The sequence below is a fragment of the Melozone crissalis genome, unplaced genomic scaffold (genome assembly GCF_028551555.1).
Source record: "Melozone crissalis strain CALT ecotype California unplaced genomic scaffold, PUWL_Pcris_2 ptg000027l_1, whole genome shotgun sequence".
Lineage (NCBI taxonomy): Eukaryota > Metazoa > Chordata > Aves > Passeriformes > Passerellidae > Melozone > Melozone crissalis.
The window spans coordinates 8,588,465-8,606,849 of NW_026535805.1; the positions used below are offsets into that span (position 1 = coordinate 8,588,465).

Genomic DNA, 18,385 nt, shown 5'->3' on the forward strand with positions numbered 1-18,385 from the left:
TCTCTGTTAGAGTGGAGAGAATGGAGTGGGCACTTAAATGCACTGTGTGAATGCTTGCAGGATGTGGGGTTGTTTGTCTCTGGTTCACCAGCACAAACAAGTGAGGTGCCGGAGCTATTTTGTGCAGATAAGCAGTGTGAGATCTGGCACTGAAGAGCCCACACAGTTCCATGGACTCATGAAGTTCAAAATGGAAAGGCTGGTATTTGCTGCAGGTGATACTTTCTTCACCCTGCACCAAGCAGTGCTTTCACCCACATGGCTGGATCCTGAATGCCAGATGGTTCCAAAACAAAACTTGTTTTAGGCAGTGTTTGTGAGGGTAGTACTTAAGAGTTTTAGCAGTTCTTGCAACTACAGAAGTAAAGATTGTCTTCATTCAGTTGTTACATGTTAAGGTGAATATGAAATTAAGGTGAAGTTCTGCTACCTGTGTCCACACTGAGTGGTGTATCTGGAAAATACTTCTTGTAGTTGTGGAATGTTTCCTTGATACAGAGGTCTAGTCTGTACTGGTCAGAGAGCCCTTCCCTGAGTACAGACCTTGGCATGTGCCAGCTGTTGCTGTGCAGCGTGCTAGGTCCTGAATGGAAGAATAGGATTTTTGTTGGTTTGGGGCTTTTTTACAGAAAGTGTGCGTTCAGTCCTTTGGTTTCACTTCCAGTGCTCACTCTGTTTTTGACACCCATTACTGCTGCTGGACTGTGAATGGGCTGATGTGGAGTCCATGAACTGTTGGTCAGAAGCAGCCATTGTAAGAACCTTGGGGTGCAATTCAGTACTGGAGAGTGAAGCTTTCTGTACAGACTGGAGATATTTGATATGAACTGAGTTATTCCAGGAGGAAATTATTTCACAGGAGCACAACCTCAGTACATTTCATCATGGAATACCTGCCACTGATTTGATACCTGTGAAAAAGCAAATTGTTTGCAGGAGGGCCTATCATGGTGCACTGAGAGAGACAAGGGAAAAGGAGTAAATTTATATGGAGTACCAAATATATCTGTGATACTGTGTGTGTAATTCCTGCAGGTGGGGAAGCTGAGGCACTGTGAAAAGCTGTGCATCTTGTATAGTGTGGCAGTAGGTGTGCTCATGTAGTGACAGCTGGTTCCTGACAACCCCTTCCAGTAAATCCTTCATTCTTCCACAAGAAGAAGTGCTTTGTGCTCAGTAGACCAAAACCTGCTCCTCAGATTCCTTTTCAGTGGATTTAAATTATTCTCAGAGATAAGCCCTGGCAAAGGCAGATGCAGCTTGTGGGGTGCTGTCTTTTTGGTAGCCCAAAGGATGGATGTGGTGATGATGTAGTGCGATGCCATTTTACTTTCTGAGCTTTGCCTTGGCTTCCTGTTGGGCTGCCTGGCTGTGCTGTCTGTATTGCAGATCTCCCACTTCAGGGCTGTTTCAGTAACTCAAGGTCACTCTTGAGTTACAGCCATCCAAACTTCAACAGTCTGCCATGATTTAGTACCATGCTGAACCTCTCCAGCTCGTGCAAGGGGAAGAGCAAGGTCTGGGTCTCTTGCTGGGAAAGGTTTTGAGGAGTAGGTTGGAAAAGAAAATCCTTTGGAAGTTGTCATCCTCTAGGACAGAAATGGGGCAGATGAATGCCACAAAGAGAAGAGTATAAATTGAAATGTGCACCGTTTATGTGAGTGAGCATCGTCCTGGAAAAGAAACAAACCTCGGGTTTGTTTTTCTGTGGGTTGTATGCAGTGTTTGACCCTCTGGGGGGAAGCAGCCAGGAGTCAGTGCTGCGTGCTCTTGTTCTTGCAGCTATGATAACAGCAGGAATTAGTGGTTAATTGTTTTCATTAAAAATAGTGGGAGAGGCCAGCCCTGCAGATCAGCCACGGGGGGCAGGGGCTGGGTGCCTCCTTCCCCTGAAACCTACCCCTGAAATATCCCCTGAGCCAAGCAGTAGCTAATTACAGCATTTATAATGGCATGAACCTTTAATCACATTGTCCATAGTGGACTAAGAGCATTAAAAAAGTAACAAAACCTCCACCAAAGCCTGTCACAGGTGTCCTGTGCAATTACGTTTTCCCACCCCCAGGACTTGAGGCTGATGGCAGGAACTTCAGACATGCTCCTGGTAAAAGATACTGTGTCAGAAACTTGTTCCCCTAGACCTTCTCTCTCTTGACAGCTGCCCTCCAGGTCAAGGGAGGATTTTCTTAGTGCTGAGTGAAAGGTAGCTTTAAAGGTCAGATTATCCACCAGTCTTGTGGGAGCTGCTGAGGTAAAGCTGCTGCTGAGGTGTCTGCCTTTTTTACATGCCTGTAAATCTGGCCCTGGTTCTGTAAATAATGAAGTTATATTTAAAGTGCATTATGTCAGAAGAGTTCCAGTGGCAACAAACCTTTTAATGAAAAAGCATAAAGCAAGAGAACTTTTTAACAATAAATGTCTTCCTACACGTAGCACGTTAGGGTGCATAATCACCCCTCTGCAGCATGGTTTTCGGTGTAATATGTGTGGTATTGAGGAACTGGCAAGCTACTTGGCATTTGTAGAGCATCAAACAGTAGATGACTAAGTCAGTCAGTGCTTCTAAATAATTATATATAAGAAATACTTGTGAAAATTAACCCCTCCATCTTACAGAAATAACCATGGCAATCCGTGTGGAGATAGCAGCTATTACTGCCCACATACAGATTGGTTTTGTTTCCCTACCTAACCCCGAGGTAAACAGAGTAACTGGCACAGAATATGAAGTGTTTTCTTTACTACTTAATGCCTTTCAGTGGATTCTGCTAACACAGTTACACTGGCTAGTTACTCCTGCTAAACTGTAAAATAGCTCAGGAGGGAACCATTTCAGAATTGCTTGAGAGCAAGCCAGATGCATAATGCCTGCATACATAAAATATGTTTTAAAAGGAAAAAGTTAAAGCTCAGTGGGAATTGTTGGTGATCTGCCTTTCTAAGATGAAGTTTATGTTATTCCTTTATCAAATAATTTTAAGGCAAGCAACTCTTCAGGATGAGGAGAGGAAAAAAAATAGGTCTGTAATAACAACAAAATACCTGTGTGGTTTTATTTTTAGTCTGTGAGGAAAATCATTCAGGAGACAATCCCAGATTCTTGTGTTCGTTCTCCTGGGTCTGTGGTAGCTGATCATCCAGACCTATTTTAAGCTCCTTGGCTGTATATTTTGTCCAAGCTTTCAAGAGGAATTTTTAGGATTTGAGGCCCGGGTGTCTAGCCTAAGTGTACCTGTGTTCCGCTGGCACCTGCTTGGCTTCAGCTCTTGTCGCGGAGGCGCCGTGAGCCCGCTCAGCCCGGCGCTACACACTGTGTGCTCACAGCTCTGCCACTTGGTCATTGCAGCGTGGCTCACGCTCTCTGTCACCCTCACGGTGATCGCGTCGCCGGAGCTCTGTGTGCCCCGCAGCCAGCAGCCATGGCGCACATGGACTCATCTGGATTCATCTATCCATGGCCTCCGCCTCCCGCCTGCCTGCTGCATTTGTCTACCAGAGCACTATAATCCTCCTCTTTTCAGCCAGACGCTTGGCAATTAAGACACGGTCTGCCCTACTTAAGGTATAAATAAGCCTTTAATGTTACTTGGGGATTACATTAGGACATGAGGGGCTCTTTTGAAGGCCCGGCTTTGGCACAGCAGGATTCACAAAGCAGGCTGCTCCCGCAAGATGCTCGAATAGGGGAAGGGAATGGATTCCCAGCCACACACACAGAGAGCAGTGGCAGCTTCTGACCAGGGAGATGCGAAATTGGCCTTTAGCAGTTGTAAAAGTATGTGTGTCAAGGGTAAGCTGGCTGTGTCCTTAGATCAAATAAACTTGTCCATGCAGGCAATAGTCATCAGAGAGTTTACTGGCATACTGATGGAGCTGAAATACTTGGAGCTAGTTTCCTCCTTTTGATTCCAGCAGGACTGGTGGGTGTAACACTCTCCACCTGACTGTCCTGAGTCTCCTTGGCTTATGAGACCCGTGCATCTGTGGCAGATGTCTGTGTTTTGGCCATCATTTACTCTTGCCTCTGACTTGCTTTGCTGTGCTTGGGTGACTGAGGGAGCTTCTGTGTATGCAGGAAGATACTTAGGCTTTGAAACCTCTGAGTTTGGGGGGGGGGGGAAAGCAAGCTGGGGAGTACCTGGTCTTGAGGCGTATTTCATGCAGTCAAAAAAAATTTCTGCATTTGCACATTTTCTACTTTCATTACAAGTTAAGACACTGAAATTAAACAATTGAAATGGAGTGAGGAGTCACTGGCATTGTATTAAATACAAGTGTATGCCTTGAGTGCACAGTGCCTCTCTGGAAACTTTTACAGCTTACTGATATGATGATGTTAGGACTGTAGAGTCATTAAATGGGAGTGAACTGGTGTCAAATAATTTCCCACTTCTGGATCTTCTGGCACTACTGAATTACAGGCACTGGCATTGCAGCTGTTATCTCAGATGCTTCCGCAGCTGCCTGACACTGCCAGGTACTGCTGCCAGGAAGAGGAAGGATTAAATCTGTCAGCATCAAATACCTGTTCTTAGCTCAGCTACTGAAGAAATAACACTTTTCTGAGTAATTTGAATACTGCATACTGGACTGTTTGCAGTCTGTAGTTTATAAACTTCTTTTGTGGCTTGAGGCAAACATAATAAACGCTTTTGAGTCACAACCCAACCTTGTTTCCACTGCACTGTCCAAAAGTTTCCTTAGGACCCTGACCCTATGATCAGAGGTAGGAGTTTTACAGGTGATAAGGCAGCTCCTTGGCAAATCTGTATTGCTTTGTGTGTCCTTTGGTATGCTGGGCAGGGGGTACTGATGGAAAGGGATATCTTGATGTTGACTTTAGGCATTTGGGGCTTAAGGCACGAAGATGTCTACAGATGTGCATGTCTGTGCAGACTTTGGGCAGTGCTTTTTCCTGCCTAGAGTAGCAGAAAAGGGAGGAAAGAGGGAGAAGGGAAAGATTCTTATACACATTTATTTTTTTCCCCCCTTTTTTACTTTTTAAAAAATTTTTAATTTTTTTTTTCTTTTAATGGAGGGATGGATTTTAATAGTGGGCAGTGGGTGTTTCTCTTGAGTTTGGCTTGTGCCTGTGCAGAGCATTCCTGTCCTGCCCCGGGGCTGGCTCTGGGTGTAGCACCCACCCCACGTACCGGCTGTGAGTCGCAGGATCGGTATGTACCACAGCATTGGTAGGGCTTAGGCTTGGGGGTGGGCTGGGGCAGCTGAGTTAAACCGGGAAAAAGATGCACAACCAGCCTTTGACTCTTTTCTGCTTAGCTTGTGCTGTTGCATTCGGGCCAGTGGCTGCCAACACTTCATTCTCTTGCTGTCTGTGTTTAAACTATCCATATTCGGATTGCCTCAGGCAGGGGGGACTACGACCAGTCTGGAAAGCTGCATATTTACTAGATCTGGTACTGGTAAAACCTGAATTTCCCCCTGCTGTCAAAGGGAAGAGAAGTGTGGTGTGCTGGAGACTGTGCTCAGCTGGTACCAACAATAGGCTTCACTTCCCAGGGGGACTGCCCTTTCTCCTAGCACTTGGTTATCTTGCTGAAGATGCCGAATATGCAGAACATCGTGAGCACTTTGCCCTTTTTGTCCCTTTTTGAACTTTGACCACTTGGTCAGGATTGTTTATCAACCCAGAATAGCTAATTGCACTGTTTCTCATTTCACTGAACAAAGGTGCTGTGGCCAGAGTCTCCAGGACAAGAGCTGTCTAGCAGAAGAGCTGAGGTGGAAGCTAGGAGCTTACCTATGGAGCTGAGTGAGAAGGGAGGCGTGCAGAACAATGGATTTGTTCAAAATGAGGATTTTGAGGACAAGGAGATGGCCACCAGTAGCCAAGAAGAAATGCCAAAGACGTGCAGTGTTGATGTGGAGCCGGTGGCTGTGGAGGAGACAGTGCTGAAGCCTTATGCTGGGATGCCAAAGGAGGTCTTGCTGCAGTTCTCGAGCCAGGCCCGCTACAGAGTCACCAGGGAGATCCTCTTCTGGCTGGTGATTGCTGGTGCCATTGTGCTCGTGTGTGCTACAATTGCCATCATTGCTCTCTCTCCCAAGTGCCTGGACTGGTGGCAGGCCAGCCCTATTTATCAGATCTATCCTCGCTCCTTCAGGGACAGCAACATGGATGGGAATGGGGATCTGAAAGGTGGGTCAGATTTCATTCTTGCTGTGTAACAGTTGTGTGTGTATGTGTTATATGAAAAGGAAAACCAGTGGAAAAGTAGAGTCCGATGGACAAAGCCACCTTAATGGAGAGAAGTAAGAGAAGTTGTCAGGCAGCATTAATAGCAATTCACATTGCTGTGAATAAATCCAGGAGCTGTTTGCTCAAGTAGAGTCTAAGTGTAGAATTAGAAAGGAAGTTGAGATATGGTGCTGAGAGCAAGCAGCAGCACAGCTGCTACCAGAGTCAGACACCTCCACAAAATCAGGAGGATGAATGGTGCTTAGCACCTGGTCCTGTTTGCTGGCTGCTCCTCCTAAGGGAAACTAAAACTGACAAAGAGAGGAGAAAGATGTGTTACTTCTTGTTTCCTTCATGCTCTAGGTGTTATCAGCTGGTAAAAATGCGTGGAGATGGGGCACCTGGTAGCAAGGAAGCAATGGCACTTATCAGTAGCTGAGCTGAGACTGCCCTGCAGGAAGGGAAAACTCAGCACCAAAATGGACAATGCATTTCTAAACAAGAAGTGAGAGCCACACTGCAGTACTGGCAGGTGAAGGGCAGAAACTGTTCCTGTAGCTGCATACCACAGTAACATGTCAGGAAGATAAAGGGACCAGAGTACAAAAGAAGTATTTTGTTCTTTTTCTGAATAGATGATGTCCTTTTCTTTTTAAATAGGTATCCAAGAAAAACTGGACCATATTACATATTTGAATATAAAAAACATCTGGATCACCTCTTTCTTTAAGTCCCCTTTAAAAGACCTTGGATATGGAGCTGAAGACTTCTATGACATTGATCCCATTTTTGGATCAATGACAGATTTTGAGAATTTGATTGCAGCCATACATGACAAAGGTAAGCTGCACCTCCAAGCAAAGTAACTCTGTTAAAAAGATGGACCTTATAGGGACAGTCCCTTGGTGGTGGCATTAATCAGGAGCAGATGGAGGTGCCAGCAGAGGGTACAAGGCGGCTCCACAGCCACGTGAGCTCCGTGACTGCCTTCTCCTGCCCCTTGGCTCTGGGGCAGGGCTGAAAGCAGGACAGAGGGCACAGGGAGCTACAGCAGCAGCACAGGGGCTGCCTGTCCTCTGCAAGGAGGATGCTTGTGCCATCCATACTCCCTGAGGCCTGGCTTATGGGCACTGGAGGGCTGGGATCAAGCTGAGGTGCAGTTCTGTCTGACTGAACATGAGGGAACACACGCTTCTTTCCTGCCCTCGCATCCTTGCTTTGGTGCTTTGTGCCTCAGACCAAATGTTTGATCAGGTGTTCCTTCTTACAGCTGCTGAGCCAAACAGAAAATTGTTTGCAAGTCTGAAAATATTTGAGGTTTCAATAAAATATCTGTTCTTTCGGAAGGGTGATGAAGAAAGTGTGATCATTGATGCTAGGCTGGTGAAGTGCCTTTCTCACCTGGGAGGTGCAGGACAGATGTTGAAGTCAGAGTTAGTGAAAGTGGTTCATAACAGCAGAAATCTGTTTTGATTGTTCTCTCCACTCTTCTTTCCCTCACAAGCTGTGTTCTAGCTACTTGCAAACACCAGTCAGGTCCAGCTGTTTTGGTAGTCTGGGACTTTTTGTGGGGTTTTTGTTCCCCTCTCCTTCACCAGAGCTCTGGCATGGAAGAAGCCCAAATGCCTCTGACACCGCATTTGGAAAAAATATGAATATTGTCTTAAAAGGCTAAATGTAACGTTGTAGTGCAGAGGGAGGGTTGCTGGGGTTTTTTATGTTTTTGTTTTTATTTTTAAGGGCTAAAGGTGATAATGGATTTAATACCAAACCACACCAGTGACAAGCACCGGTGGTTTCAGCTGAGCCGCAATCGGACAGGGAAGTACACGGACTACTACATCTGGCAGGACTGCAGGCAGGCTGCTGGCTCAGTCATCCCTCCCAACAACTGGGTAAACACGGGAAGGGACACACACACACCCCAAGCTGCGTGCCACAGGGCAGAATCGGCTGTAACATGGTTCTCCTGGTGTACACAGGGTTATAAGTGACTGGTGAGAGGCACAAACTGATGTTACACATGAGTTAGTGCGGATTAAGATTAAAACCAGGTTGGGAGATCACTTGGAAAGTTCTTACTTAAAGTGAAATTTTAAAAATTACTTTTGTTTCTTCACTTCAGTGTTAAATCTTCGTTCATTAAACAAACACATACACACACACAAAAAAATGGTTGGGCACAAGTTGTTCCTTCTGTGTATGGGCATTCTGTTCTAGAAACTGTGTCAGGTATTCTGAAGTCATAGTTGGTTGCAACAAAACAATGTGGTCTTGGCATTTGTCCTTTTTTCTGGAAAGTGCTCAGGCCAGAAAGTGCATTGCCTATTTCAAATAGATTTATTTTAGATTAGAACCAGTGGGTGCATGATTAGGAACTTGTATATTCTAAAAACTCCAGGTGGAATTACTACTTTGTACCAATTTGTATAATTTCTCTTTAAATTTAAGAGTCTTAAGAACTATCTTAGCTTTTGGAATCTTTTATTAGAGAGATGGTGATAAAGTTTAACATTTTTAACTTGCTGACTGTTGTTGACCCTTCAAAGGGATAATACTAAATTGTAGAAAGCTCTAAGTTAACCAAAGCTATTTTAAATAAGTTTTAGGAGAAGTAATTCCAAAATAAATGTTCCCACACATGTTTTCCCCTCTATTCCAGATATTTCCCAATGAAAGTTAACTTAATAAAAAATTTTCAAAATCTACAATACTGAACAAGAAATAGGTGTGGTAAAGCACAACTAAAGGGAGAGCAGCTGTGTGGCAAAAAGAAATGAAAATCATAACTACCAAAATCCGTTCAAAATGTGGTCCACTGGTTAGGCATTTTGTGCTTTATTTTGTGCTTGCAATGCCCCACATTTTAATGGATGCACAGGAGGAAATATTTGTTAAGTTAGTAGTTCTGATTGTGTCTCTCCCTTGGCTGAGCAGGTGAGTGTCTTTGGGAATTCCAGCTGGGAGTTTGACGACGTGAGAAAGCAATGCTATTTCCATCAGTTTGGGAAGGAGCAGCCAGACTTAAATTTTCGCAACGCTGCTGTCCAGCAGGAAATCCATGTAAGTGTGGAACCCCCAGGTGCTGAGCCCACCCAGAGCAGCTCTTGCAAGTGCAGGGAAGTTTTTTATCTCTGTTGATACAAAGAGTTGTTAATTAGCCGGTCAAATGGAGGGATGGCGCCTTGTTTAGCAGAGAGATGTTGATTTGAATTACAAGGAATGCCTGGGCTTGTTGATAAGGGGGAGATAGCGAGTTTCGATCTGTCCACGTGTCTGATGACTTTCCAGGGGGAAAATGAGTGTTTTCCCAGTGAGAGTGGTGGTGATGGTGCTGCTCCGATGGAATCTCATTCCTGTCTGCACTGTTTCCTAGCTGACAATGTGGAACTCATTAAAATATGGGGATATAGGCCTGAATATGGGGAGCAGGACAGCTGCTGCTTCTTTTTCCCCTTTCTCTAAGTTATCCCTCAGCAGGTAGTACAGCCACTTCATGTGTTTAATTGAATCTGTATGCGTTTGCCACTTTGCTCTGTTGCTGCCCGGTCCTCCTGGGATGGTCTCTGCTGGCCTCTCCCCTCACCACGAGGGTACTGGCGAGCTCGAAGAGACAAAACGCTTCTGGTCACACCTTTTAACTCAGGCACACAATGAGAACTACTGAAACTCCAGCATTTCCTATGAAAAAAAAGAATACTTGAAAGCTGGGAAGTTTGTCCTGGTAACACCAAGCTTTGGTAAATGTGTATGAGTGTCATGTTAAAGAATAATTTTTGTCTAGTGTTTTAATTCTAAATCCTGTTCCAGAAGGTTAGGAGGACTGAGCAGGATGCAAATGGACTTCTGCAGAGAAACTCAACTCTTTGGTTCAGCAGCACAAGGGCACCCAAGAACAGCCAAACTGGGCAACCAGCACGTTGTGGCTCTCATGTGTAAATAGATGCAGATTGGTGCCAGTGAGAGACACATCAGTGCTTGATGTTTGCAGTGCTGATACCCGGGTTTGCTTTTGTGCTGAGCACAGGTATAGGCATGAACATTTTTGGGTAGGTTTGGTATTGGACAGACACTGTATTGAGAGCTGCTGCTTTCAGAATGGTGCTATGATAAAGTGCAGCTCAGTGAGGAAGTCCTTATTTGCCAAACAAAAATCTGTACAGCTTGAGTGTGCACTGCTTCTACTCCAGCCTGTTCAGACAAGTGTACTTCATATGTTTAAAAAAGGCAAGTCAATAGACTTTTTAAAAAAATATATATAAAATGTTTTTTCCTCTGATGAAGACAAATATCACAACTAAAGGACTTTGCAGAAACCACTCAAGAGGGACTGAACTTTGGAGTTTTTTGTTAAAACTAGGGCAATTAAAACTGTAGTAATATAATTAGTGAAGTAGGATATAATTTTATTAGTAGTGACTAACATTGGAATTTGATAGTGAAATTTCAAATCAATAGCATTTGTAATTGTTGGATAATAATTTCTTATATTCTTGCGAATCAACAAATAAGTCTGAAAAAATTTTTAAAAATTACATCAGTCAAATAAGAGAGAACAAATGTTTTAAGAACTCTATTGTGTAAAAGAAAACTGGTGGCACAAGTTCTGTGCAGAGCAACATATTCCTGCATATTTGAATCAATGTGTTCTAATTGTGTGCAGCCATGGCATGAGTGTTCATCAACAGCATCACTTAGCATGAGCCCAGTTGTGTTGAGGGATGAGATTAGAAACTGCTTTTAGTGAGCCATGCCCTGGCTTTGGTCTCCTGAATTATGGGAGAAGTTAGAGACCAGTCTTTTTTTTTTTTTTTTTTTTTTTTTTTTTTTTTATGAATGAAATAGTAAGACATATTTTATTTAGCTATTAATTTCACCTTAGATCAACAGGATTCACTTTAGCTTCTAGAAAAATTCGAAGTACAAATCAAAAAATGAATTGTTATGTATTAACACCTCCTTCCAAGTTTAGTTTTCTTTTTAAGAGTACACTATTTTAAATGGAGTGGGCTTACTCAGACTTTTCAATTTTTGCTTTTATCTAGGACATTATCAAATTTTGGCTTGGCAAAGGAGTTGATGGACTTAGTTTTGGCACTGTTAAATTTCTCTTAGAAGCAACACATCTCCGGGATGAGCCTCCAGTGAACAAGTCTCAGAATGGAGTAATGTTTATGTTGTGTCTTTGCTTTCTTTCCTGCTTTTCCTGTGGAGGCAAGAGTGCCTGCTTTGACTCTCTTGGGTCTTAACTGTGGCTGTAGGAAAATCAGGTCAGCCTTGGGAGGTGGGTGGGTCCCGGGCACTCTGCACAAAGAGCACTCACCACCAGGGAGCCCCAGTAAGAACGGGAGCATAACTAAAAACCTCTGGTATAGGCCATATGGCACAATGGGAGGTGATTAAACACATTCACTGTTGTTTATGTCACTTGCTTTTGCTCTGATAGTGAACTTGGTGATGTTGCCAGGTAGTGCCAGCACTAAGAGACTTCTGTGGAGCTGGGGGTCACAGGCAGCTGGCCAGCTCCAAGGTGGTGATGTTGTGTTACTGCCCATCTTTGCAGCCTGGTCTGAGGCCACAGCTCATGCTGTGCCCACTGCTCCAGATGGGCTCTGTTGGTTAGTGCTGTGGCTGGGCTTTCCCTGCTGAAGGATGGGATCCAGAATTATCAGTCCTCAGCTCTGTGCTGTTGGTGTTAGCATGCTGAACTCATTTCAGTAAAAATTCATTAACTGGTGCACTGCCTCAGGAAAGAATGGGGAGAATTTGGAGAATTGTGAAACCTAGAACATTGGTGAACTAATGTGAAGTACTCTACCCTGCTTTCAGGAGAGTATCACAGCCTATTCCCAGCTCTACCATGACTACACCACCACCCAAGTTGGTTTGCACGACATCGTCCGCAGCTTCCGTCACACCATGGATGAGTTCAGCAGAGAGCCTGGCAGATATAGGTAACCAGCACAGCTGGCCAGTCCTTTCTAATATTCATCTCCCTCTTGCTAGCAAGAAAATGTTCTTTTACTAACATAATATGCCACAGAAATGCAAATCCTCCAGTGCAGAGGCTGTACTGTCCCTTCCCCAGTGTATGCAGAAAGGAATTGGCTCTGTTAGCTCTGCTCCATCTGTGGACTGTGTAAGGGTAGAGCAGAAAAAGAAAACATTTTAATCAGAAGTACTAATTTATCAACCCTGTGACTGATTTATTCTTTAGTTTTAATGGTGCAGTTCAAGTGAGACACACAGTCAGAGAGTGTTAAAATCACAGAAAGGTTGAATTTGGAAAGGACCTCCTGAGGTTCTCTGGTCAAAACCCCCTGCTTTTTAGGGCCACCTGGAGCCCAGGAACTTGTCCAGATGGCTTTTGAACATTTCCAGTAATGGAGACTCTACAACCTCCCTGAAAAGCCAGTGCCAGGGCTCAGCCACCCTGACTGGTGGGAGTTTCCTGATGTTCCCAGGGAAACACCTGTCCTGTGTTTCAGTTTGTGCCCATTGCCTGTGGCCCTGGCTCTGGGCACCCCTGAAAAGAGCCTGGCTCTGTCACCTCTGCACCCTCCCTTCAGTACATGGATGAGATCCACCTGAGGCTTCCCTTCTCCGGGCTAAACAGCCCCACCTGCAGCCTTTGCTCCTGGGGGAGATGTTTCAGTCCCTAATGGCCCTTGTGGCAGACTGAGGGAAGGATTTCTGCCCTCACTTGTGGCAGCACTCCCCAAATGCAGCCCAGGCTGCCCTGAGCTGCCTGCAGGGGCACACTGACGGCTCACCGGCAGCTTGAGGGACCCCCAGGTCCTCTGCTCTGAAGGAAAGCATGGAAATTGCTGGAATGGAGTGTGTGGACATGGATTCAGAAAGATAAAACCTCAGTCAGATACTTCAGCCTTGTGTTGACTCCTGTAGATTTTTCTCCAGCAATTTCCCAGGAGTACTGCTCCTTGATTCCTTGTCTACCTTACCATTTTAATCTTTTTTTGATGGGGAGAGGGAAGTGACCATAATTCTTAATGCTCTGTGTCCAACCATTTCTAGCTTTATTGTGTTCTGTGTAACCAAAAAAGCTATTTGTGTACTTCTTTGTAGATTTATGGGTTCTGATGATGATGAAAAGGAAGATATTGAAGCAACAATGATGTATTATGGAACGACTTTTATCCAAGAAGCAGATTTTCCCTTCAATTTCAACCTAATTAACATGAAAAATCTATCAGGCAACAGTGTTTCTGAAGCTGTCAACTCGTGGATGCAAAACATGCCTGCAGGAAAATGGCCAAACTGGGCAGTAAGATTTCTAGACCAACTCTCAGAGGAAGGGCTTGTTCCTGTAGGGGACAGAAACCACACACACACACACACACACACACACACACACACACACTCACTCTGATTTCAGTGGGATCAGCAGCCTGGGCCCGTGGCTGAGCTTGTGAAAACTCTCAGCTCTGTAGTTGGAGTGCTTGGCACTGTCCAGCTCTGCTGCCCTTCAGTAACAGTTCCACTCCCCTTGCAAGGATGACAGAAGGGAATTTATGATCATGCCTCTCCCTCAGTGTCTCCAATGGCTAAACCACCAGTGAAAATGGAATTGGGATCATTATCTTGACCATAAACTGACTCACTGCAATGGATTCTGGAACCCGCCCGGGGCCAGGGCAGAGAGGAGCGGGCTTTGGAGAGCAGTTAACTTAAAACATTGCTCCTCTTTTTCCTAGGAAGCATGTTTGGAATGTGCAAAGGATCTTTTCAAAGCAAGCAGAGCAGTCCTCACACAGCAGAGAAAATAGCAGAGAACTGTAAGCAGGGACAACAAGCAGTTGTTATTTGTTATCTATTCCTCACTTCTGCCTCATGTGCTGCTGGCAGGACTTCTGTGTATTAAATTTTTTGGAACAGAAGTTTATAATGGCATCAAGGTACCTCACAGCCCTGGAAGGGAAAGAAAAAACCCCAAAACATTTACTACCTTGTTAAATTAGTTAATCAATTTCACATATGCATGAAATTTTGTAATCTGTGTTTAACAGAATGACATTTTCTTCAGGTTGGAAGTCCTAATGCTGCTCGGATTTCAACTCGGATTGGGAAGGAGTACATCAATGTCATGAACATGCTGCTTTTAACCCTCCCTGGCACTGCTGTAACTTACTATGGTGAAGAGATAGGCATGCAGAACATTGCATCAGAAAATGTAAGTGAAGAGCATGTTAACTCTGGTCCTGTTGCTGTTTAGTTCCAAGTAACAGAACACTCAAAAACACAAGAACTTTTGTTTTGCTAACCAAACCCAGTCATTCTCACTGCTTAAAAGGTTTTTCATGTTCCTCATGGCAAACCTCTGTACAGCATGTGGAAATGGCCAGGCCAGAGACCAGAACCAAGGCCTGGATGTGTGTCTGAACTGGTAGGCTTCAGTTATGGATGCTGATTTCCGTCTTGCTCCGGATCAGTCTTGCATGGTTTCCAGCAGTGGTGCTTCAGCAGAAGGGACAGCACGTGCCAGCTCTGGGCCCAGCCAGGGCGTAGGAGAGGCACTGCAGACACATGAGGGAAAATAACTGAGCTGTCTCCTTCCTCCCGTGGAAGTGCCTTCATCATCATCATCATGCCAGAGTCCATTATTTCCTGGCTGTTATTTAAGGGAAATCAGGGTTCTGATTCTGTCCCAGCCACGGCTGTCATGAGTGTGCCCAAACTCAGAAAAAGGGATCTGCACGAAGGGAAGGTTGCCTGGTGGCAGGCAGAAGTGGCTTTTGGTCATCATGCATAGTCTGTCCCAAAAGGGAGCAGCTCATCTCTGCCTCTCCTGGCTGTATTTGAGCACCATGAGAACATGGTCCTATGGCAGATGCTGCTTTTCCTGTGGAAAGCCTGTTAGGGAATGAGGCAGCTGCTGGCAGTGTTAGACATGGCATTGGCTAGCTTTGTATCAAAGGGACAGAGGTACTTAAAGCACAGGATCCTCTCCAGATTTGTCTGATTCAGATATGGGGAAGTGATTCTCTGATTTAAAAGGAAACCATTTCCTCTGAGAAAACCCCAGGTCAAAGCATCTTCTGCATTTTCTTGCTGCTGCTGATTACTGCTGACAGAGTGATTCTCTTAAGAAAAGTGGCTCACCCTGAGCTCCTCAGGGTTCACTCTCTTTTAGTGGCTACCCTGTGGCTCAGGGCTTTGGAACAAATGCAAACCCACCCTTCACTCAGGCTGGAGAGGAAGGCTCCCTGATTAATGGGTGTCTTAGGAAAATGGAGAGTATTTGCTCAGGATTATACAGGCTTTAGTCCCAGCACTTCAAACACTTCAGGAGACACTGAAAGAGGTAAAGATGAGAGGCAGTGTTACCAGTGTTGAAAACTTAGGATTTTTTTTCCCTGCTTTTCAGAATATGCTAAAAAGGAGAAACCCATTATTTATAATGTCACAAAGCAAAGTGACAATTTCTTTTGTTAGGCTGCTGCTCTGACAGATTGTATTGAAAAGTGTCCTTTATATGAAAAACAGTTTTCATGGAAAACAAACACTCAAAGTATGTGCAAAATATTTTATGCCCTCTTATATCATTAAATTTAAGTGTCAGATCTTTTGGCAGCTCTTCAGTAACAATGAGGAAGCTTTTTCAGAATTTTTCTGAATTCTTCAAAATGAGAACTTCAGACTTTTTCTACATCAACACTTTTTAATCAGCTAAAAGCCAGTTTTCAATAGTTTTGCACTTGGAAATAATAATTTTACCTTTCTAACACAAACAGTCCTGTCAAAATTGTACCCCTTGCAAATGTAAGCTTGAAGAGTTCTGGGGTGAAAAGTGCAATACTTAGAAAATAACAGACACTGAACAGCAATTACTTGTTGTTTACTGTTATTTTAATGACATCTCTTCTAAGGACTCATTACCTCACATATTCACTCTCTGCATGTCTAGATATTTATCAGAATATCTTGGCTGCCATCAGTAAACTTTTATCCAACCATCTGTTGCAAAGGATGACAACTCTAGTAAGAGTCATTTGGGAATTCCACATTTTACCCAGCAATGCTGTATCTGAGATGATCCCCTCCCTTCCATTTCAGGAACTGTCTTGGTTCATTTTCTCCATAGATTTGGACCACAATTACATCCTCATTATTTTTAACTTAAACCAAAGAAAGCAATACTGAAAGGGAGATAATTTGGGAGAGGTGAGAACATGCTATTCAAAGAATAATTTTTAATATGCCAATCACCACTTCTATTTTCTAGGCAACCCTCCCAGAGAAATCCCCCATGCAGTGGGATGGAAAAGCTAATGCTGGCTTTACTGAAGGCAACAGCAGCTGGTTACCTGTTAACTCTGACTACCAAAGTGTAAATGTGGAGGTAGGTACCTACATGTGTAACAAACTAATGGTCTCAAAATATTTTAATGTATCTATTTTGCTCTGGCTTCCTTTTAGTAGCGAGCATTGGTAGCAGGAACAAACTCAAGGCAAAAAAAAGGCACTGAATCCTCACAAGTTTTATTAGAAAAGGAAATCCTTGCACAACAAGGAGCCTACTTCATCTATATTCATTTAAGCAGAGTAACTACAATTATGATGTTGATGTTGCAATTTGGCTCTTTAACATCCTTTTAATCCTTTTGATATTAAATTGAAAACTGGTCTCTTTTCCCCCATTTCTACTGCTATAGAAAGCACTGGTTTTGTAACAAGAACTTGACATAGACTGACTCTAACGTAAGTAGAGCAGTGAATCAAACAGATTTTGCTGACCTCCAGTGCTGCCCAAAATTGAAGGCAGAAAAAAAATCTACGATAGCAGAAATAGAAAATGTGAAATAAACCCAGTGACTGCAGTAGACTGGACTCAATGAAAAAGATTCAGTGTCAAGCTCTGAATGGCTGTGGCTTTCTCCTGAATCAAGAGTACTGAAAGGAAGCTGGGGGAGGAAGCAATCGCTTTAGTGCTGGGGAAATGTTACACTTAATAAACTCTGTGACTGCCACTCCACACGTGCCACGAAGTGCACAGAAAAAGCAGATTTTCAGTGGCATTTGCAGACAGATTTGAAGAGGGGTAATTGTCAGCACGGAGTTCCCAGCAGCCTGGGTGGGTGTGAGAAGGGAGCTGTGTTTCCTCCCTCAGACCAAGAGCTGACCCTCTGGTGCTGACTCTTGCAGATGCAGAGCGCCTGGCCCAACTCAAGCCTGGGTTTGTACAGAGCGCTGACTCTGCTGCGGAACGAGGAGCTGCCCATGAACCGAGGGTGGATGTGCCACGTCTGGAATGACAGTGACGTGTTCGTGTATGTCAGGGAGCTGGATGGGATGGACAGAGTCTTCATGATGGTGCTCAACTTCGGCCAGGAGGCAACAACAGACCTGCAGGCCAGAGTCCCTAACCTTCCCTCTGAAGCTGTAGTGAGACTCAGTACTCATTTTAGCAATGCTGGCAAAGTGGTCAATACCAAACTAATTAAAACTGAAATGGGAGAAGGCCTCGTCCTACAATATAAAACAGCAAAGCCTGTTCATACTATGGAAGCTTTTCAAGGGAAGTGTTTTGTGGCAGAAAAAGCTTGTTATTCCAAGGCCCTCAATTTACTCTATGTGAACTGTTAAGTAGAGGAGTAGAATACCTGTGCTTTCATATTAATTTAGAAGATATTAGCTTCAGGGAAATGCTAAAAATGCTCCATTTTCTTCAGCTTTTAGAATGTTATTTGTATACAAAATAAATGTCCTGAAAATCAGATACATAATTGTCTTGTATCTGTATTTGTGATGAAAAGGAAAAATAATGGTATCAACTCCCCCTTAGGATGTGTGGAGAGGAAAAGTAAACCTGTTCTAAAAACTGTCCTGTTTAAGCATGTATTTTTGGGAGGAGAGAGAATAGCTGCTTTCTGCCTGCTGACCCTGAAGGTTGCTGGTGTCCAAGTGCTCCTGTGGAATCCCAAGCCTCTGGCAGTTCACTGTAACTTTTTAGAAGTCTGCAGATTTGTAAAAATTATTCCAAAGGGATAGCCCTATATCCCCCTAAAACAGGGGAACACAAGCAGGACTGGTGTATATTGTTGTGATGTTTCACCTCTTCTCTCAAATCTAGTAACTCTGATTATCCTCAAAGTTAGTAAGAAAAAGAACAAAATGTAGCTAATATCTAATTCCACACTCCAAACTGCATTTCGAGTTGATTCTCCC

At 44.0% G+C, this 18,385-nt stretch overlaps 1 protein-coding gene across 1 annotated transcript; it reads left to right on the forward strand.

Moving 5' to 3' along the window:
* Positions 1 to 5,528: 5,528 nt before the first annotated feature.
* SLC3A1 (solute carrier family 3 member 1) lies at positions 5,529 to 18,266 on the forward strand. Its single transcript, XM_054279571.1, has 10 exons — positions 5,529 to 6,160; positions 6,860 to 7,039; positions 7,940 to 8,094; positions 9,137 to 9,262; positions 11,245 to 11,364; positions 12,029 to 12,153; positions 13,286 to 13,484; positions 14,244 to 14,390; positions 16,443 to 16,559; positions 17,363 to 18,266. The coding sequence occupies exons 1-10, from the start codon at positions 5,764 to 5,766 to the stop codon at positions 17,801 to 17,803; spliced, it is 2,007 nt and encodes a 668-aa protein (XP_054135546.1). The 5' UTR covers positions 5,529 to 5,763; the 3' UTR covers positions 17,804 to 18,266.
* Positions 18,267 to 18,385: the final 119 nt, after the last annotated feature.